This window comes from Salvelinus namaycush, chromosome 28 (genome assembly GCF_016432855.1).
Source record: "Salvelinus namaycush isolate Seneca chromosome 28, SaNama_1.0, whole genome shotgun sequence".
NCBI lineage: Eukaryota > Metazoa > Chordata > Actinopteri > Salmoniformes > Salmonidae > Salvelinus > Salvelinus namaycush.
The window spans coordinates 25,520,303-25,542,563 of record NC_052334.1 but is presented as its reverse complement, the minus strand read 5'-3'; the positions used below and the strand labels follow the sequence as shown (position 1 = coordinate 25,542,563).

The 22,261-nt window shown below is 42.3% G+C and overlaps 2 protein-coding genes across 2 annotated transcripts; both read right to left on the bottom strand.

Annotated features, from left to right (window-relative positions):
* Positions 1 to 615: 615 nt before the first annotated feature.
* On the bottom strand, positions 616 to 18,239 carry LOC120023161 (jun dimerization protein 2-like). Its single transcript, XM_038967172.1, has 4 exons — positions 18,152 to 18,239; positions 8,351 to 8,568; positions 882 to 986; positions 616 to 798 (listed from the first exon to the last, which is right to left on the bottom strand). Exons 1-4 carry the CDS (start codon positions 18,237 to 18,239, stop codon positions 616 to 618), a joined length of 594 nt encoding a protein of 197 aa, XP_038823100.1.
* Positions 18,240 to 18,805: 566 nt separating this feature from the next.
* LOC120023674 (proto-oncogene c-Fos-like) lies at positions 18,806 to 21,714 on the bottom strand. The gene is made up of 4 exons (XM_038967727.1): positions 21,524 to 21,714; positions 20,579 to 20,806; positions 20,153 to 20,260; positions 18,806 to 20,041 (listed from the first exon to the last, which is right to left on the bottom strand). Exons 1-4 carry the CDS (start codon positions 21,662 to 21,664, stop codon positions 19,373 to 19,375), a joined length of 1,146 nt encoding a protein of 381 aa, XP_038823655.1. The 5' UTR covers positions 21,665 to 21,714; the 3' UTR covers positions 18,806 to 19,372.
* Positions 21,715 to 22,261: the final 547 nt, after the last annotated feature.

Below are 22,261 nucleotides of genomic sequence, written 5' to 3'. Positions count from 1 at the left end.
GTGATAGCTTATATGTATATGATATAATATACAGTAAGTTTAAAAATAAGAACCATATTTGGAAGTAATAGCAGACCAACTACAATGTAAACAGTCCATACATAGGCTATGTGCATATATGACGCCTGCGCCAACAAAAATAAGACGTTTCAACCGGTCTGCCATCAGGACATACTGTAATAGAGAAAAAAATTATATTTAAACACCCTACTAGTTCATAACCAGTACACATAAGTAAAAACAAACATAGGACAAGTTCTGACTGTGCCTAGGGGCCTGAGAGATCTGTCACGTTGCCCAGGAGTGGGAGTATTTCTCACCAAGCTGCATTTAGCCATGTATGTATTTATTTATTTACAGTGATAGTGGATGAGGCTATGGGGACCTGAATGGAAACAATAACAAAACATCAAAATAAATGTGCCAGCACAAAGTCCAATCACATTGGGTCACGTTTGTGTTTTAAGGCTCTCTGGCTCCAGGCAGGTGTGCTTAGCTGGTTTGCCTCTAAGCCAGGAACCCAGAGATACCGAAGTGCTGCTAGTTGGCCGGAGTGGGGCTTCACTGTAAACTGTAACAACACCCTGCTCTTCAGCTCTGAGTCCTGAGACATCACTAGCCCTCCAGTTGCTCCAGCAGGGGGTTGGCTTCACTCTCAGGGGTCTTGACGCTGTCCGTCCTGACTATGCACGTTGGGCGGTGGTGATTCAACATGATGATCAGCTGCTGCCGCTCATGCTTCAGCTCCTCAACCTGAGCTTTGAGTTCAAAGTTCATCACCTCTAGTCTCTCCGATTCCTGAGACAGAGGGGGCAGGAAGATCATTACTTATTCCTAGAAAACTGGAGAATTATTTCACATTTCATTAAAGAAAACCTCACCCTTTGTAGATAGTCTGTCCTCTCCTTTTTTTTGTTTCTACAGCGTGCTGCTGCTACTTTGTTTTTCTCTCTCCTTCGTTTCCTCCTGTCTTCTTCCTCATCAATCTACATTAAAGGGAAATGCAAACATATTTTAAAACTGAACAAGGTGGAAAATGGACCCCGCAATTATGTTTCAACTGCAGGAAACAATCTAAAAGTGGGTTACTTGTTTTAATGATAGTTCTGTCCAATAGGTGATGCTATTGGTCAACATTAAAGGCCCATTGCAATCAAAAACATGATATTCTGTGACACACACCCAAACATTGTAGAATAATAGTAAAGAAATCAAAACTATGAAATAACACATGGAATCATGTAGTAAGCAAACAAGTCTAAAACAAATCAAAATAGATGTGAGATTCTTCAAAGTATCCACCCTTTGCCTTGACGACAGCTTTGGACACCCTTGGCATTCTCTCAACCAGCTTCCTGAGGAATGCTTTTCCAATCTTGAAGGAGTTCCCACATATGCTGAGCACTTGTTGGCTGCTTTTCCTTCACTCTGCGGTCCAACTCATCCCAAACAATCTCAATTTGGTTGAGGTCGGGTGATTGTGGAGGCCAGGTCATCTGATGCAGCACTCCATCACTCTCCTTCTTGGTCAAATAGCCCTTACACAGTCTGGAGGTGTGTTGGGTCATTGTCCTGTTGAAAAACAAATGAGTGGGACTAAGTGCAAACCAGATGGGCTGGTGTATCGCTGCTGAATGCTGTGGTAGCCATGCTGGTTAAGTGTGCCTTGAATTCTAAATAAATCACTGACAGTGTCACCAGCAAAGCACCCCCACACCTCCTCCTTCACGCTTGTAACCACACATACACGGCAGTTGTAACCAAAAATCTCAAATTTGGACTGATCAGACCAAAGGTCAGATTTCCACTGGTCTAATGTCCATTGCTCGTGATTCTTGGCCCAAGCAAGCCTCTTATTATTGGTGTTCTTTAGTAGTGGTTTCTTTGCAGCAATTCGACCATGAAGGTCTGATTCGCGCAGTCTCCTCTGAACAGTTCATGTTGAGAAGTGTGTTACTTGAACTCTGAAGCATTTATTTGGGCTGCAATCTGAGGTGCAGTTAACTGCCAAATTCTGAGTCTGGTAACCAATGAACTTATCCTCTGCAGCAGAGGTAACTCTGGATCTTCCTTTCATGTGGTGGTCCTCATGAGAGCCAATTTCATCATAGCGCTTGATGGTTTTTGCGACTGCACTAGAAGAAATTTTGAAAGTTCTTGAAATTTTACGGATTGACTGACCTTAATGTCTTTTCTTATTTGAGCTGTTCTAGCCATAATATGGACTTGGTCTTTTACCAAATAGGGCTAACACCCCTACCTTGTCACAACACAAATGATTGGTTGAAATGTATTAAGGTAAGATATTCCACAAATTCACTTGAATTTGAAATGCATTCCAAGTGACTACCTCATGAAGCTGGTTGAGAGAATGCCAAGAGTGTGCAAAGCTGTGATCAAGGCAATGGGTGGCTACTTTGAAGAATCTCATATATATTTTGATTTGTTGAAAACTTTTTTGGTTACTACATGATTCCATATGTGTTATTTCATAGTTTTGATGTCTTCACTATTATTCTACAATGTAGAAAATAATAAAAATAAAGAAAAACCCTGGAATGAGTAGGTGTGTCCAAACATTTGACTGGTACTGTATGCATACATGTCAGCGGAGGCTCCTCAGAGGAGGAAGGGGAGGACCATCCTCCTCAGTGAACTTCATAAAAATAAATGTAAAACATTTAGACAAAACTATACTAAATAGATTCACATTTCACCAAATAATTGATTAAAACACACTGTTTTGCAATGAAGGTCTACAGTAGCCTCAACAGCACTCTGTGGGGTAGCACCATGGTGTAGCCGGAGGACAGCTAGCTTCCCTCCTCCTCTTGGTATATTGACTTCAAATACAAAACCTAGGAGGCTCTTGGTTCTCACCCCCTTCCATAGATTTAAACAGTAATTATGACAACTTCCAGAGGACGTCCTCCAACCTATCAGAGCTCTTGCAGCATGAACTCACATGTTGTCCAACCAATCAAAGGATCAGATAATCTAGTACTGAAAGCATAAGATACAGCTAGCTAGCACTGCAGTGCATAAAATGTGGTGAGTAATTGACTCAAAGAGAGAGAAAGACAATAGTTGAACAGTTTAACAAATTAATATTTTCAAAAATGAAAGAAGAGAGGAGTGTCATTTTTCACTTTCTTGTTCACTTACTGTTAGTTGAGAATTATCGGTTAATTGAATGATTCGAATATTCCGCCCTGAAACATATAATTGTATGGAAGTGATTAGAATGTATAACATCATAATCAATAAATGTGTAGTCCTAGTCAGAATTAGGGTAAAGACAATATGTCTTTATGGTATTATAAACACAGACTGTCTGAGCTTGGTGCCGACCTGACTAGAGATTTGGGAGAAGAACTGGGAGTATGTCTCAGGGACAAGGTCACTAATCTCTGGCGGCTGGGTAGCAGGACATGTGTGTGCGTCTGTGTGTGTGTGTGTGTGTGTGTGTGTGTGCGTATGGTTGTGTGAATGTGTGGGCGTGAGAAGTCAGTATAAAATGAATTGTTTTGTATTCCTGATTTTAGAACGTTCCGTGAATAAACGTTTAACTATTGTAGACTGGGCCTCTGTCTGTTTTATTTCTATCAGTATCATAAAAATCCTGATAGCGCAGACTGAGTAATTAAATTGAATTGGTTAATGAACAGGAGAACTTAATTCTCATATCACTTACTTAGCTAGCAAATGCAGCTGGCTAGTTTAGCCTACTCAAACACCCGGCTCAAACAGAGGGATGCTATGTTAGCTAACGTTAGCTGGCTATGACTATCCAACAACATTGAAACTCTGTCACGTCCTGACCTTAGTTCCTTTTTTGTGTCTCTATTTTAGTTTGGTCAGGGCGTGAGTTAGGGTGGGCAGTCTATGTTATTTTTTCTAGGTTGTTCTATGTGTTTGGCCTGGTGTGGTTCCCAATCAGAGGCAGCTGTTCATCGTTGTCTCTGATTGGGAGCCATATTTAGGTATCCTGTTTTCCATTGTGGGTGATTGTTTCCTGTGTTAGTGTTTGTTTCACGTTTCAGGACTGTTTTGGTTTTTGTTATCATTCACTTTTATTTTTGTATTGTGTCGTGTTCAGTTTTATTAAAACTATCATGGACACTTACCACACTGTATTGGTCCGATCCTTCATACTCCTCGTCTGAAGAGGAGGAAATCGTTACAAACTCGTCCAAGGTAAGCTTTTGGTTTTATTAATTTATTGCCACCAGGGCCCGTTGGTGTAACTGCCTAAACATTAATGTTACTGCATGATTGTAGGAGTTTTTTTAGCCTGGTCACATACAGCTGATTTGTTGTGCATTGAAGTCCACAAAGGAAGGGAAAAAGGTGAGAAGAGTGCATAGAGGCGAGAAGGAATACAACATGGTGTTTACGCATGATATGGGGTGTATTCACTCCAATTCTGTTGAAAAACATTTCTTAAAACGGAAGCAAACGGGGATAAAAATACCTGAATTTGTCCAATAGAAACTCTTGTTTGGAACTGTTGGACTAATTACACCCTAGATAAGCTAGATGCAGGCAAGAGTGTGCAAGGCAGTATTGAATGTGTCACTGTCCATGTGTCACTGTCACCTCAAATTTCTCTCAACCTGTATGCACCTACATTGTAAACTTCCATTCATATGCTAAGTTTTAGCAAACTCCTGATGGCTATAGGGAACATTTGACTATCATGTAGTAGCCTGAACTGGGTGAACGGAATATGAACGACAGTCATCCAATATTCTGTAATAGAAATTAGGCCATGCTCATTAAAAAAATAAATGGTGTCTTCCCTCATCATAAACAGCACTAACAACCACTGGTATGCATTTCCACACTACGAGGTTGGAATAATATTCTGAAAATGCATTTTTTAAGTATAAGAGCTGTTTGAAAATCCATTTCAGCCTGCTTTGATGGGTTTGAGTTTTTGCCTGCCTGGTAGTGGTGGTTGATAGCACTACTGAGTCGACAACATATCGATGCTTGTATCAAAGTAACAATATCACGTGATGATGACATTGGACGCATTGGTGGTCACACTAGCATCTGACAGGTGTCGTAACAGAGAGCCGATCACTGCTGGCAGCTTTTTGTTTTTATCTAGACATTTCACCTTAGCAGGTGGAAAGCTACTGTAGCTCAGGGCATAGTGCCATTAGGTAGAAGAATCTATTCTGAAATTGTAGCACACCATTGAATCTCGAGTTCCTATTTAGAATTCTCTGTGTTTGTAAATTAAACAGCTCTTGTAGTTGTTATTGGTGTTATTATCAAATTATGTTTCCAAAGTTTTTTAATTTGGAAAAGTTAGTTAAAAGTTTAATTCAATCCCAAAGCAATGTTGACAAGCAGTTACCACCTAATAAATTACGTACAAAGCTTAGTTTGATCCCTCCCTCAGTGGATTCCGCTGTGGCTTCCAAAACATTGAGCTCTGCTCGGCACTATTTACAGGGTTAATATAAACATTCTTCTCCAGTTCTCCCATGACAGGTGGTTCTGCCTGTACAGCAGCAGCAACTGAGTCTGTGGCCTTGATGCACATGAACGAATCCCTGTTAGGATATACTTTTTTTCTTCTATTTTCTTAAACACTGGTTACATTGTATTTCTAACTTAAATCAAGTGTTTTGATAAGCATAGGCTGTTCCGATTTTTATTTAACATCCAAAATCATACAAAGGACTGTGGATCCATTGTAAAAAAATAAATAAAAAATACGTGTGTATATATATATATATAACACACACACACTGCTCAAACAAATAAAGGGAACACTTAAACAACACAATGTAACTCCAAGTCAATCACACTTCTGTGAAATCAAACTATCCAATTAGGAAGCAACACTGATTGACAATAAATTTCACATGCTGTTGTGCAAATGGAATAGACAAAAGGTGGAAATTATAGGCAATTAGCAAGACACCCCCAATAAAGGAGTGATTCTGCAGGTGGTGACCACAGACCACTTCTCAGTTCCTATGCTTCCTGGCTGATGTTATGGTCACTTTTGAATGCTGGCGGTGCTTTCACTCTAGTGGTAGCATGAGACGGAGTCTACAACCCACACAAGTGGCTCAGGTAGTGCAGCTCATCCAGGATGGCACATCAATGCGAGCTGTGGCAAGAAGGTTTGCTGTGTCTGTCAGCGTAGTGTCCAGAGCATGGAGGCGCTACCAGGAGACAGGCCAGTACATCAGGAGACGTGGAGGAGGCCGTAGGAGGGCAACAACCCAGCAGCAGGACCGCTACCTCCGCCTTTGTGCAAGGAGGAGCACTGCCAGAGCCCTGCAAAATGACCTTCAGCAGGCCACAAATGTGCATGTGTCTGCTCAAACGGTCAGAAACAGACCATGAGGGTGGTATGAGGGCCCGACGTCCACAGGTGGGGGTTGTGCTTACAGCCCAACACCGTGCAGGACGTTTGGCATTTGCCAGAGAACACCAAGATTGGCAAATTCGCCACTGGCGCCCTGTGCTCTTCACAGATGAAAGCAGGTTCACACTGAGCACATGAGCACGTGACAGACGTGACAGAGTCTGGAGACGCCGTGGAGAACGTTCTGCTGCCTGCAACATCCTCCAGCATGACCGGTTTGGCGGTGGGTCAGTCATGGTGTGGGGTGGCATTTCTTTGTGGGGCCGCACAGCCCTCCATGTGCTCGCCAGAGGTAGCCTGACTGCCATTAGGTACCGAGATGAGATCCTCAGACCCCTTGTGAGACCATATGCTGACACATGCACCCCTTCACAGAACAGCACAAACTGTCTAACCAGAATAGAAAGAAGAGTGGGAGGCCCCGGTGCACAACTGAGAAAGAGGACAAGTACATTAGTGTCTAGTTTGAGAAACAGACACCTCACAAGTCCTCAACTGGCAGCTTCATTAAATGGTACCCGCAAAACACCAGTCTCAACGTCAACAGTGAAGAGGCGACTTCAGGATGCTGGTGTTTCGATAAAATAATTTTAAAAATAATTACTGTTTTCGGTTTCGATTATTTTGGTTGAATGCTGTAACAGAATAAAATTATTAATAAGTTCCATGATTGCCCATTACTGCTTATCACATACTAACTATAATTTATTCACTTCAATAAAATATTTCAGTTGTGAATTTTATTTGATTACTATTATTTCATTCTAAGCAAGTCATCATCTCATCTCTGTAGAGCTGCTGCCTGTGCTGTCTGACAAAAATCACTATTTTGTAGTTCAAAGTAAATAATTCATATTTTATGACTGCTGAATACCAACTATCAATCACTTTGATCATGCATTTTAAGGTAAAGATACCTAGAGCAGCTGATGCTTCTCGATCTCCTCACGATTGCGAATTCCTGTCTCTTCCATAGCCGTCGTAAATGATACACAGACCAAGTAGATGCGCTATGGATTATGGTCATTGTTGTTCATTACCACAGTTTAATACACTAAACTATGTAGAATATTGGCCTGTTGGAAACTACAACTCCTTACTACATCGTACAGTTCAAACTGGATTGGATTTATTTCTAGAGCAATGTGCACATGGAGTTCAAAGAAGAAAAAAATAACTAAATGGAATTCAAATAATTGAACCGAAGTCAGTCACTAAGTTGTTTAAAACCCGAAAAATAACCGACATTTTGGTTAAATCACTTAGCACTAACCATGGATGCACAGTAAAAAAATGTATAAATAAACAGGGCAAAAAGGGTACTGTAAGTAGAATGTGAACCCAACATTCTAACAATTTTGTTTACCAACGCTCACGCCTATCCATTGCCCCACGACATTTTGATAGAGGCAATGGGAAAACAGGTTTATATAAACAGCACCCATGCTGATATGTATTCCTGACCAGTAGATGTCTCTAATGTGCACTGTGTTAAAAGTTCAGAGTAACAGTTTTTCGGCACAACTGAGTGAAAGCCCCAAAGGCATTGGTTACCCATCACTACTGCCTGGGGTATTCACCAGGCGGTAAATTTGTTAATAGACCAATAAGAAAAATAGTTCCAAACTACGCAAATATCAGAGTTTTCCCCACCCCAATCAGACCACTCACAGACATGTCCTTGCAAAATTCTTGCTTGATAAGTTGCTCTTTGCTAAAAGAGGCTATTTAATCACAGTAAGGTACTTAATTGTTATCTAGAAATGATTTGATAGAGAAAAACAGCTGCATTGGACCTTTAAGTAGATACTTAAGTCCCTCTGAGGTCTGGGAACAAAACATTGATGGTTAGAAAAGTTAGAAAAAACTAACGTCTTAAACAGTAAAATTACATGAAAGATCTGAATTAACTTCTCACAACATCTTCAAGAACGAAAGCAAAACTTTAATTCTCACCTCTGTTTTGATGGTTAGGGGCCTCTTCCCTAGCTTGCCCAGGAAGTGCAGTGGAGAAAGCATGGCCCCCAGTTCCCGGAGGTTGGCGTATTTGAGCTGGTCAGTCAGTGTGGTGTAGGGGATCCCTGCCAGGGGACCCAGGCTGGGCAATGAGCCGGCTGTCATCCGAGGATCTGGGATTGGTCCCGGCATCATATAAGACCCAGCCGTGACCACAGCTGATAGGAACAGGGACAAAAGGGCAGGAAAATGCATTAAGAAAATGAAAGACGTGGATTGAGATGTACAATTCACCACCTTGTCCCCATGTTCTGAATATTTCACAACATTTTGCAGCTGTACCAGAGTAAAAGATCTGAATACATTTTACCCAAAATATTCACATTTCAAACCTGCTTCTAGTTTTGGTGTAGTTGACAGATAATTGGTTTACTTTCATTTCAGTCTGCTAAAGGGCTTAAAGGTGTCATTTCCACAAGTGCACCTGGTCTCCCTGGCAGCCTTCTCTAATGAAATGTTGGCCTGTTGCAGAGCAGGAGGCCGAGGCTGTCTCCCATTAGGCCATTTTATTATTTCATCTCTTTTTTCTGGAATGTATGTATACTCCCATTTACAGAGGTCTTGGCAAGGATCTGTGGGTTTTTTTTTATTCCCAAGGAGGCCAAGAGGCACACAACCCTGCACAAAAGTAGACTCAGACACGTTCCACTTTATCCCACGGAGAGCTACAGACTGCCATTGCCAACAAACACCCATTTCCCATGTTTTCCTCCATATGAGCCTTTTCTCCATGTCAGGGAGGTGGAATGTGGCTGGAGGATCTCAGGACAATGTGGCCAACCCTGGTCCTCTGATAAAGCCCCTTCCCCTATCCCTTCTCCTATTTTGTCTGACTAAACTGACACTATCCAAGAGCTATGGCGTCATACTTGTTCATCAGCGTCTTGCCTGTAAATCTGTTTTGTTTATAACTGTAGTGATATACAGTGCATTCGGAAAGTATTCAGACACCTTCACTTTTTCCACATTTTGTTACGTTACAGGCTTAATCTAAAATGGATTAAATACATTTAAAAAAATCATTAAATCAACACATACCCTATAATGCCAAAGCGAAAACAGATTTAGACATTTCTGCAAATGTATTACAAATATAAAACAGAAATACCTTATTTACATAGGTATTGAGACCCTTTGCTATGAGATTTGAAATTGAGCTCAGGTGCATGCTGTTTCCATTGATCATCCTTGAGATGTTTACAACTTGGAGTCCACCTGTGGTAAATTCAATTGACTGGACATGACAAGGTCCCAGAGTTGACAGTGCAAAAACCAAGCCATGAGGTCGAAGGAATTGTCCGTAGAGCTCCGAGACATGATAGTGTCGAGGCACAGATCTGGGGAAGGGTTCCAACACATTTCCGCAGCATTGAAGGTCCCCAAGAACACAGTGGCCTCCATCATTCTTAAATGGAGGAAGTTTGTAACCACCCAGACTCCCTAGAACTGGCTGCCCGGCCAAACTGGGCGATCGGGGGAGAAGGGCCTTGGTCAGGGAGGTGACCAAGAACCCGATGATCACTCTGACAGAGCTCCAGAGTTACTCTGTGGAGATGGGAGAACCTTCCAGAAGGACAACCATCTCTGCAGCACTCCACCAACCAGGCCTTTATGGCAGAGTGCTCAGACGGAAGCCACTCCCTCAGTAAAGGGCACATGACAGTCCGCTTGGAATTTGCCAAAAGGCACCTAACAGAGACTCTCAGACCATTAGAAACAAGATTCTCTGGTCTGATGAAACCATGATTGAACTATTTGGCCTGAATGCCAAGTGTCACATCTGGAGGAAACCTGGCAACATCCCTAAGGTGAAACATGGTGGCAGCATCATGCGGTGGGGATGTTTTTCAGCAGCATGGACTGGAAGACTAGTCAGGATCAAGGGAAAGATGAACGGAGCAAAGTACAGAGAGATCCTTGATGAAAACCTGCTCCAGAGTGCTCAGGACCTCAAACTGGGGGCGACGGTTTACCTTCCAACAGGACAATGACCCTAAGCACACAGCCAAGACAACACAGGAGTGGCTTCGGGACAAGTCTCTGAATGTCCTAGAGTGACCCAGACAGAGCCAGGACTGGAGACCTGAATCTCCCCATCCAATCTGACATAGCTTGAGGATCTGCAGTGAAGAATGGGAGAAACTCCCCAAATACAGGTGTGCCAAGCTTGTAGCGTCATACCAAAGAAGACTTGAGGCTGTAATCGCTGCCAAAGGTGCTTCAACAAAGTACTGAGTAAAGGGTCTGAATACTTATGTCACCTTTTTTTCAATACATTTGCAAATGTCTAAACCTGTTTTTGCTTTGTTGTTATGGGGTAATTGTGTGTAGATTGATGAGGGGAAAAAACTACTTAATCAGTTTTAGAATAAGGCTGAAACGTAACAAAATTTGGAAAGAGTCTAGGAGTCTGAATACTTTCCGAATGCACTAAGTTTTGCAAGGAAATCTGCCTCTATTCCCAGGTGAGTAGCAAGTAATTAATTTGGTCGGATGACAGATAGGGTATAGTATATAAACTCAGCAAAATAAGTCCTCACTGTCAACTGCGTTTATTTTCAGAACTTAACATGTGTAAATATTTGTATGAACATAACAAGATTCAACAACTGAGACAAACTGAACAAGTTCCACAGACATGGAATAATGTGTCCCTGACCAAAGGGGAGGGTCAAAAGTAAGTCAATATCTGGTGTGGCCACCAGCTGCATTAAGTACTGCAATGAATCTCCTCATGGACTGCACCAGATTTGCCAGTTCTTGCTGTGAGATGTTACCCCAGTCTTCCACCAAGGCACCTGCAAGTTCCCAGACATTTCTGAGGGGAAGGGTCCTAGCCCTCACCCTCCCATCCAACAGGTCCCAGGCGTGCTCAATGGGATTGAGATCCGGGTTCGTCGCTGGCCATGGCAGAACACTGACATTAAAGTCTTGCAGGAAATCACACACAGAACGAGCAGTATGGCTGGTGGCATTGTCATGCTGGAGGGTCATGTCAGGATGAGCCTGCAGGAAGGGTACCACATGAGGGAGGAGGATGTCTTCCCTGTAACGCACAGCGTTGAAATTGCCTGCAATGACAACAAGCTCAGTCCGATGATGCTGTGACACACCGCCCCAGACCATGACGGACCCTCCACCTCCAAATCGATCCCGCTCCAGAGTACAGGTCTCGGTGTAACGCTCATTCCTTCGACGATAAATGCAAATCCGCCCATCACCCCTGGTGAAACAAAACCGTGACTCGTCAGTGAAGAGCACTTTTTGCCAGTCCTGTCTGGTCCAGCGACAGTGGGTTTGTGCCCATAGGCGACGTTGTTGCCGGTGATGTCTGGTGAGGACCTGCCTTACAACAGGCCTACAAGCCCTCAGTCCAGCCGCTCTCAGCCTATTGTGGACAGTCTGAGCACTGATGGAGCGATTGTGTGTTTCTGATGTAACTCGGGCAGTTGTTGCCATCCTGTACCTGTCCTGCAGGTGTGATGTTCGGATGTACCGATCCTGTGCAGGTCTTGTTACACGTGGTCTACCACTGCAAGGACGATCAGCTGTCCGTCCTGTCTACATATAGCGCTGTCTTAGGCGTCTCACAGTACGGACAATGCACATCTGCAGTCCTCATGCCTCCTTGCAGTATGCCTAAGGCACGTTCATGCAGATGAGCAGGGACCCTAGGCATCTTTGTGTTTTTCAGAGTCAGAAAGGCCTCTTTAGTGTCCTAAGTTTTCATAACTGTGACCTTAATTGCCTACCGTCTGTACGCTGTTAGTGTCTTAATGGTGTGGGGACTGTGCTTTGGCAAAGTGGGTGGGGTTATATCCTGCCTGTTTGGCCCTGTCTGGGGGTATCATCGGATGGGGCCACAGTGTCTCCTGACCCCTCCTGTCTCAGCCTCCAGTATTTATGCTGCAGTAGTTTGTGTTGGGGGCTAGGGTCATTCTGTTATATCTGGAGTATTTCTCCTGTCTTATCCGGTGTCCTGTGTGGATTTTAGTATGCTCTCTCTAATTCTCTCTTTCTTGGAGGACCTGATAGGGCTACATGGCATGATGACTCCTTGTAGTCCCCAGTCGACCTGGCCGTGCTGCTGCTCGTTTCAACTGTTCTGTCTGCGGCTATGGAACCCTGACCTGTTCACTGTGATTATTATTATTTGACCATGCTGGTCATTTATGAACATCTTGGCCATGTTCTGTTATCTCCACCCTGCACAGCCAGAAGAGGACTGGCCACCCCTCAGCCTGGTTCCTCTCTAGGTTTCTTCCTAGGTTTTGGCCTTTTCTAGGGAGTTTTTCCTAGACACCGTGCTTCTACACCTGCATTGCTTGCTGTCTGGGGTTTTAGGCTGGGTTTCTGTACAGCACTTTGATATGTGTTTTTTATATATATATATATAACACATCTGGACAACAGGAACACCTATGTGAGAATAATGTTCATTGACTACAGTACAGCATTCAACACTATTGTTCCCTCCAAGCTCAACACCAAGCTCTGGGTCTGGACACCACCCTCTGCAACTGGACCCTGGACTTCCTGACGGGCAGAGCACAGGCTGAGGATTGGCAACATCTCCTCTACACTGACTCTTAAAGGGCCCCCTAGGGATGTTTCCTCGGGCCTCTGCTGTACTTCCTATACACCTATGACTGCATGGCTTTGCATGACACTAATTCCATCAAGTTTGCTGATGACACCACAATTATAGGCCTGATAACTAACATCAAGTCAGCCTATAGGGAGGAGGTAAGTGAACTTGCAACCTCTCCCTCAACATCAGCAAAACAAAAGAGTTGATTGTTGACTTCAGGAAGCAGAGGGAACAGGACCTGACTCAAATGAACGGGACTGCAGTAGAGTCAGCAGTTAAGTACCTCCGCGTCCACATCACTGAGGACATGACATTGACCAACAACACCACCACTCTTGCCAAGAGGGTGCAACAGCATCTTTACTTCCTAAGGCAGCTGAAGAAATTTGCATGCCACCCGGGTCGTCTCCATATACTACTGCCGCACCATCGAGAGCGCCCTGACTGGTTGCAACGCGACCTGGTAGGAAAATTGCTCCATCCACGACCGCAAGGCCCTCCAGCTTGTGATGAAGTTGGCCCAGTACATCACTGGTACCGTGCTCCCACCCATCCAGGACATCTACTCAGAACGGTGCCTGAGGAAGGCCCGCAGCATCATTAAGGACTCCACACACAAGCCGTTCACTCCCTTACCATCAGGCAGTCGGTATCGGAGCTTGAGGTCTGATACCAACAGGCTCAGAGACAGTGTTCAGTCTGATGGCTTGTAGATAGAAACTAACTGGACTGACCACCTGCACAGACTCTCCACAACCTAGCACATAATGTACTCACCTGCTGCTACCAGACTCTCCACAACACACACACACACCTGCTGCTACCAAACTCTTATTATGATTGCTAAATGCTGCACAACTTAAACACTTGCCTCCCAACCCCCCTTCCCCAAAACGTGTAAATATTGGACTAAACATTGTGCCTTCCTGTATTATACTTATGCTAAAATGTATATTCTGTTGTACTGAGCCATTTACTTTGTCTGTATTTTTTATTGATTATTCTTGTTGTGAAGGAACCAGCAAGTAAGCATTTTGTTGGATGGTGAATACCATGTGTATCCCGTACATACGGCTAATAAAAATTCAAACGAGTAAAAGAGTGTACAGTAATCCAGACACCAACTCAAACCCAGGATACATTGATACAGAATGTCCTACACTGACCTCTGATCCTACCCAAATAATAGAAAGTACTGAAGGTTTCCTTCAATGTCTATACAGCCTGGGCCTATGCCGTTTAGTCGTACAACGTTGAGTTGCAATTAATGGGACCCAAGCAAAGTAAGCCAATAACCTCACTCTGGGCAAGGTACCAAGATAAGTAATTTGAGGTTTTTGTGTATTTGCATGCAAGTGTAGCCTGTTTCACTCAAGAATACGCTACCCCTTTCTACCTGCCCCCTCCCTCCACCTAACTGCCCTAATGTGCAACATTAAATCTACCAACAGCTTCCATTTGCCCTCCTTTTACAGCAAATTCTGTTCAACTAAGTAAATAATTTACTAAAATATTACCATTGCACAGCTACAACCCATTTTGGCTTTACGGATGAAAATCTGGTAATTGTCAGAATATATCTCACACAGTACCAGTCAAATGTTTGGACACACCTACTCATTCCAGGGTTTTTATTTGTACTATTTTCTATGTTGTAGAATAATAGTGAAGACATCAAAACTATGAAATAACATATGGAATCATGTAGTAACCAAAAGTGTTAAATCAAAATATTTTAGATTCTTCAAAGTACCCACCCTTTGCCTTGACAGCTTTGCACACTCTTGGTATTCTCTCAACCAGCTTCATGAGGTAGTTAGTTACCTGGAATGCATTTCAATTAACAGCTGTGCCATTTTAAAAGTTCATTTGTGGAATTTCTTTCCTTAATGCATTTGAGCCAATCAGTTGTGTTGTGACAAGGTCGGGGTGGTATACAGAAGATAGCCCTATTTGGTAAAAGACCAAGTCCATATTACAGCATGAACTGCTCAAATAAGCAAGGAGAAATGATAGTCCATCATTACTTTAAGACATGGTCAGTCAATTTGGAAAATGTCAAGAACTTTCAAAGTTTCTTCTAGTGCAGTCACAAAAAACATCAAGTGCTATGATGAAACAGGCTCTCATGAGGACCACCACAGGAAAAGAAAGGCTCAGCGTTACCTCTGCTGCAGAGGGTAAGTTCATTAGTTACCAGCCTTAGATTGCAGCCCAAATAAATCCTACAGAGTTCAAGTAACAGACATCTCAACATCAACTGTTCAGAGGAGACTGTGAATCAGGCCTTCATGGTCGAATTGCTGCAAGAAACCACTACTAAAGGACACCAATAAGAAGACTTGCTTGGGCCAAGAAACACGAGCAATGGACATTAGACCGGTGGAAATCTGTCCTTTGGTCTGATTTTTGGTTCCAACCGTCGTGTCTTCGATAGAGTAGGTGAACGGATGATCTCCACATGTGTGGTTCCCCCCGTGAAGCATGGAGGAGGTGGTGTGGGGGTGCTTTTCTGGTGACACTGTCAGTGATTTATTTAGAAATCAAGGCACACTTAAAACCAGGATGGCTACCACAGCATTCTGCAGTGATGCACCATCCAATCTGGTTTGCGCTTAGTGGGACTATCATTTGTTTTTCAACAGGACAAATCAAATTTATTTATTTTGCCCTTACATCAGCTGATATCTCAAAGGGCTGTACAGAAACCCAGCCTAAAACCCCAAACAGCAAGCAATGCAGATGTAGAAGCACGGTGGCTAGGAAAAACTCCCTAGAAAGGCCAAAACCTAGGAAGAAACCTAGAGAGGAACCAGGCTATGAGGGGTGGCCAGTCCTCTTCTGGCTGTGCCGGGTAGAGATTATAACAGAACATGGCCAAGATGTTCAAATGTTCATAAATGACCAGCATGGTCAAATAATAATCACAGTAGTTGTCGAGGGTGCAACAAGTCAGAACCTCAGGGGTAAATGTCAGTTGGCTTTTCATAGCCGATCATTGAGAGTATCTCTACCGCTCCTGCTGTCTCTAGAGAGTTGAAAACAGCAGGTCTGGGACAGGTAGCACGTCCGGTGAACTGGTCAGGGTTCCATAGCCGCAGGCAGAACAGTTGTGTAAGGGCTATTTGACCAAGAAGGAGAGTGATGGAGTGCTGCATAAGATGACCTGGCCTCCACAATCACCCGACCTCAACCCAATTGAGATGGTTTGGGATGAGTTGGACCGCAGAGTGAAGGTAAAGCAGCCAACAAGTGCTCAGCATAAGTGGGAACTCCTTCAATACTGTTGGAAAAGCATTCCTCATGAAGCTGGTTGAGAGAATGCCAAGAGTGCAAAGCTGTCATCAAGGCAAAGGGTGGCTACTTTGAAGGTTACTACATGATTCCATGTGTTATTTCATAGTTATGTCTTCACTATTATTCTACAACGGAGAAAATAGTAAAAATAAAGAAAAACCCTGGAATGAGTAAGTGTGTCAACTTTTGCCTGGATAGATAGAGAGAGCTAACTAACAGAATAGATATTGGTATGTCTTAGACAGGTTTTGCTTAGCCTGCTTCACCTTATGTGCAGAACGTGATTCAATTTTTGCTATGTGGTGCACATTTGGTTGTACTGGACTGAAACCAATTTTTAAATCAAGAAAATACAAGCAAATGTCCATCATTTTGTCATAGCATATAATTAGTTTCAGTTCTAAAGTTCCTCAAAAGAAAAGTACCAAGCCCAAAAACCTGGAAGTAATATGTGGAACTCCTCTGGTATTGTTAAAACTAGTACTGTTATGATGCTACATGATGACAATTACCTTTGTGGCAGCTTTAGTAGCCTATGCAGTAGTCACATACTTCAACAACCAGGTCTCCGTAATGTTTTTTTTTATGCAACAACTAATGTGTGTCTACAAACAAAGCCATAATGTGCAAACAATTTTAATTAACAATACAAATATATCCATAGCACAGTTTATGTGCAGGCTAACTGCAGTTACAGTCATTGCAGATATCTAAGAAAATTATCTAATAGATGTATTTGTCTCTAATACAAGGACAACAATACATCTTGGTAATTTATGTTAATGCCCTGACTAAGTTGCTCTGGATAAGTGCATCTGCCAAATGAACAAAATGTATATCTTAATGTAATGCCCGGTCCTGTAAAGCGCGGTTACATTGCATTCAAAGAAACATGTTTTCTCCCTCCCGGTGAAAGGAAGGAATGAATGGTGAACAATAAGGCAGGGTTTATGAGCAATCCAATGTCTCATGTCAATCTGGTCCAAAGTGGTTCCTCACGTCTAGCTTTGATAGACGCCTTTGGATGTTTTCAATTGAGGACTGTGTACCTGCAACCTCACCATTCATACCAATAATCTGTCCCAATAAAGGCAGATTAGAACATTTAATTAAAATAAAATATGTATTATATGAATAAGAACGATACAAATGTGTTCCTTACTCAATGATTTGGGTATGCAACAGTGAAAGTTTCAATACTAAAACAGAAAGTGAAAAAATAAAGAAACCTTTAACAGAGAGCTGAATTAGTTGCGAAATGAACATTACCAGAAGCCTATTTTATTTTACAGAAAAAATAGATCCAGCGTCCACTGTAAATAGTAGGCTACCTACTAAATTGATACATTGTCATTATTCCAACACGTTTTTGTAAAACTCCTGAAAGCCCGTGTTTACACAGCAACAAGAAAAGTGAACCTCGGTTAATAATGATACACTTGAGTCATGACTCATTTCAAAGCAGAAGTTATTATTCAGTATAGCATGCATGTTATGTAACTGACTTTTGCAGTGATGAAACGTTAAACCAATTATACTTGTTCGTTCAGGAAAAATTAAGTTGCAGAGAAACACTTTATTGGGATGAATAAACGTGTAGGTCTGCAAGCGTGCATACTAAACAGAAGAAAACCATTGAGTGTAAAGTTGTCTCATGAAGAACGTTTATAATCTCCATAAATGCTTAAATTAGGCTATTGCTGCCCAATCCAAAGAGAACGAAAGAACGGGATTGCACAATTGCACGACTGTGCACAATTGTCCACTGAAAAACTCATGAATTGCACACAATTCGCAACTCAAGTGTGGCGCCCCAGTATAATAAATGTTTCTCGACTACGAAAATGTATTACCTGACTTTGATCCCGAGTGCAACAGTTGTCCTTTCTTCTTGTCAGCGGAAGGTCGAGAGTATATTTTAAAAAGTGGAAACCGTTGCATCAGCCCGTTTAAATAGTGATCCCTATCTGGGAGGATTTGGGAATGCGGAAATTAGTTATGCCAACTAGACGTAAACTGGGATGTAAAAAGCACAGCTAAAAGTGGGAGCAAGAAGTGGGGAAGTCCTATCCGCCCCTCCCCTAGAAACCAGAAAACAAACCCCTCCACTGACCCAGTGCAGAGCAGGACAGACCCTGTCGTCTGCCCACGCACCTCAATTGGGATTCCGTGTGTAATTTACACCTGCCGTTAATGCCTATAAACGCCATTTTTGTTTGAATAATTTATAATACCAATACTCTCACCTTTTCCAGAGACAGAAACACAGAGAGATAGCGAGCGAGAGAAAGAGATCGAGAGGGAGAGATATTTTCTACAACAATTAAGAGAAACTACAAACAAGGGAAGCATCCAGATCAAATTCAATGCGGTTGTTTCTAGATATTCAGGTGACCATAGAATGTATTGTTTTATCTAATTATGAAATGCATTAATTGTGAAACTCGATGGAGCAACACTAGCTGGTATGTGTGATGTTTTACAATCAAAAAAGCATCCAACATCACTTTGAATTAATATTTATCAATAAGCAATCAATGCTCATTAACTTTTTTTATTTGACAAACAAGTCAATCTGAGGTAAAAAAATAAATCATCATAAATTACATCTGGATAGATATAGCACTGGATGTTTTCATGGAAAACTCTAAACATTGTAACAATGAGGTCAAATCACAGTGGATGACATTGAGGTATCTATGTAAGTACTGAACATGGATGTTTACTTTAACACAATATTCATTGCTATTGATATACTATTCCCATTGAAGCACAAAACCATACAGTCAATTCCACAACACAGTTTATCAGATCAAACATATATGAACATTATTTGGAATTCCTCGGCATGCGTTAACCAGAACATACTTCATCCCCATCTGTAAAATGTATAGCCATGCTTTTAGCTACATCAATTGTATCTGGAAGAAGTTTATACTTGCTTAGTCAAGTAACACATTTCATTGATGTAATCCTCAAACTGAAGTGCTGACACCACAGCAAGTCTCTGATATCTTATTACAATTGGGGATACCAACTGCAGTGATCCACCAATCAACTCCCTCTGCTTACATTTATAAGGCCAACAGGGTTGGAGACTTGAGGATATCAACAGATTCAGCCTTGCCCACTCCACTTTTGCGACCGTCAAACCCCTCTCCAAGGGAGTCGAGCTCGAGACAGGAGAATGTGAAAATGGTCAGGTAGCTGCTACAGGTGGGGGTCGAGGTCACAACAGGAGTGCTCAGAGGCTCTAGGTCGTTAGACACAGATTTGTACAGGGTTTCCCAGTCCGTAACCCCAAGGGAACCGCTCAGGTCAATGTCTGGTACAGAGCGGGCAGTCTCTGTAGGGACTTTCTCCTCCATGCTGGGCAGCAGATTGTCCAGGAGCCCCTCCTTCATATCCAAAGAGGGCTCAAGGTCGCAGATGTTTACTTCAGCACTGGCACAGAGTAGGATGTTGGAGTTCCCAGAGATGGCTGTGGACGGGTCACTGGGAATGTCCATGTCCTGGAGCGAGGGGGCTTCCTGGGCACTGTCCTCATGGAGCTTACTCCCCTCTGGGCTGGGGGGCAGCTCGGGAGACCCACTGGGCTCCAAGAAGATGGAGTCCAGGTCTTCTGCAATTTGGCACACAGGGCTATGAGTAGCGAGGACAATTTCGAGCCTCTCTTTCTCTTTGAGGAGATTGGCTATCTCAATCTGCAGAGCTGCTTTGTCTTCCTCCAGCTGATCAGTCTCCTTTGAAAAAAAAAAGAAAGAGGAACACAGGAAATGTAAACAATCATAACTATAGATTACTGTTTAAAATGACGGTACTGTGATTAGCATGATGTCCAAGGGTTAATTTACAGCTTGCAGTGTATCAGTGAGTTCCCTCCGTCTGTTGCGACACTTGGCTGCAGCCATTTTATTCCTCTCTCTCCTCACCCTCTTCTTCTCTTCTTCCTCTGGAGAGAGCTGTGAGATTCAGAGAAAAACACTTGCACCTTGAATAATCTGGCCATTTAATCTCCTAATCTCAGACTTCCATTGCCAGTTCCCCTTTCTAGAGTAGCAAAAGCATCTTTCTCTGCAATGCGTCTAAAAATAGACCGTTGTTGCAGACTCACTGTGACCTGAATATAAATGGACTGCCTGAGGTTGGCACACAGCCAAATACACTGCTCTTGGGGAGCATGCGATGCTGCTGCACTGTTGGAAATTAAGATTGATTTTAGATGTTCACACAAGTGAATGTGTTTCATTTTATTTGCAATCTGAAAAGCGCTAACCAACCTGTTCGATTTTCCCCTTTCTGCCAGTGTTTTTTCCCCTGCTCCCGCCCACTTTGGGTGTTGCCTGGTGAGAGCTCTGCACTTCATTGGCTTGCTTGCTACCCAGAGATGGGGAGACAGATGTTATAATAGTCGGCTGGACCATCCACTGCAAATCTGGGGTAGTGGAAATTGCAGTCACTGTTGGAACAAATGAAGTGGCTGGTATATCCATGTCTGGGCAGAGCTCCTGCAAAGTTATATATTATCACAGTTATTAATAATTTACCACTAATGATTTTTATCACAATTTCCTTAATTATTTTACTGCACAAGTCAGTCATTCTAAACACATGTTATTCTAATGACAGAGACATAAGGGAATTACCCCATTTGTATTGGGGATGTCTGACTTTATGCTGTATTGTCATGGCATGTATGAACTATGTATGGGTTTTCTTAAAATATATCTAGCCACCTATAAATAGTCACCCCACGAACCAATATTTTACTTTATCATTGCTACTGACGTCAACACTGACGCAGAGATGCTGTGAAATCTCCGGAATGGATTTATTTTCTCAATGAACCGCTGCATGGACACGCTACATATTTGGTCTGAGGACTTGACAATGATAATACACACAATTTTCATCCACAGGCGTGTTATTGCATTTTCAATATTTCACTCTTGGATTTTGGAATAGGAAATAGGTATTCATAACAAATGTGAATAATATGGTAAAATCATGTACCCCACTTACCCACCCATATGCTGACAATCTCGATAAATAAATCAATAATTTCCGATTATTGATTTCACACACATTCATGTTAATAGAGTATTGATTAACAATGATAAATGATGAAAGTCAACCACATTTTAATTAATAGTCGTTGACATCGTTGTGTGTGAATATTATTATCGTCATTGCATCACAGACATCATCACTTGATTCATTCATACCTGTGCACTGCTCTCTGACGGCGAAGCTGAGGACCAGGAGAAAGAGTAATCTTGCGTCTTCTGATCGTACATCAGGGTGTCCCCGACAGGAGATTCTGTGCTGCAGCGAGACATTGAATCTAATTCAGAGTTAAGAAACATGTCTTAAAATATCCTCAGCTAATAGAATAATCAGCCTGCTCGTCAAATATTGTTTTTCTTCAGTTGCTTCTATTTCAGGTTTATACCTGGTAACTGATAGACTCGTGTGCAAGCCCCTCCTTTTATAGTCTGCCAGACTTTTATGAATGAACGGAGGCTATACCATCTCTATGGAGGGGAGCCACAGGACAAAGAAACACACATTTAGCATATTTTTTTTTACATCTGCCAAATGCTCAATGTCATTTGACTGAGTTGCTAAAATTTGTAATTTCCCCCCAGTTAAATATAATGTAATTTTTCCAAATGCATTTATACAACAAATATCAGAGAAGTGTGTAGCATGTCCATTCATAAATTCAGGCACACGGACTGTATTGATTTTGTGAAAATAACAGCACATTTTAATGGCCATATAATGCAGTTGTCTCAATCTGAATGAATTGGTTTACAGCGCACTATATGACATTGGAAATATACACAATGGTTACTGCTTAGAATTATTGTAAATGTTATATACGTTTTATCAGGCAGTAGGATAATTATAGGCCACTACAACTGAAGTTATCTACACACAAGAACTGATAAATCTGGTTG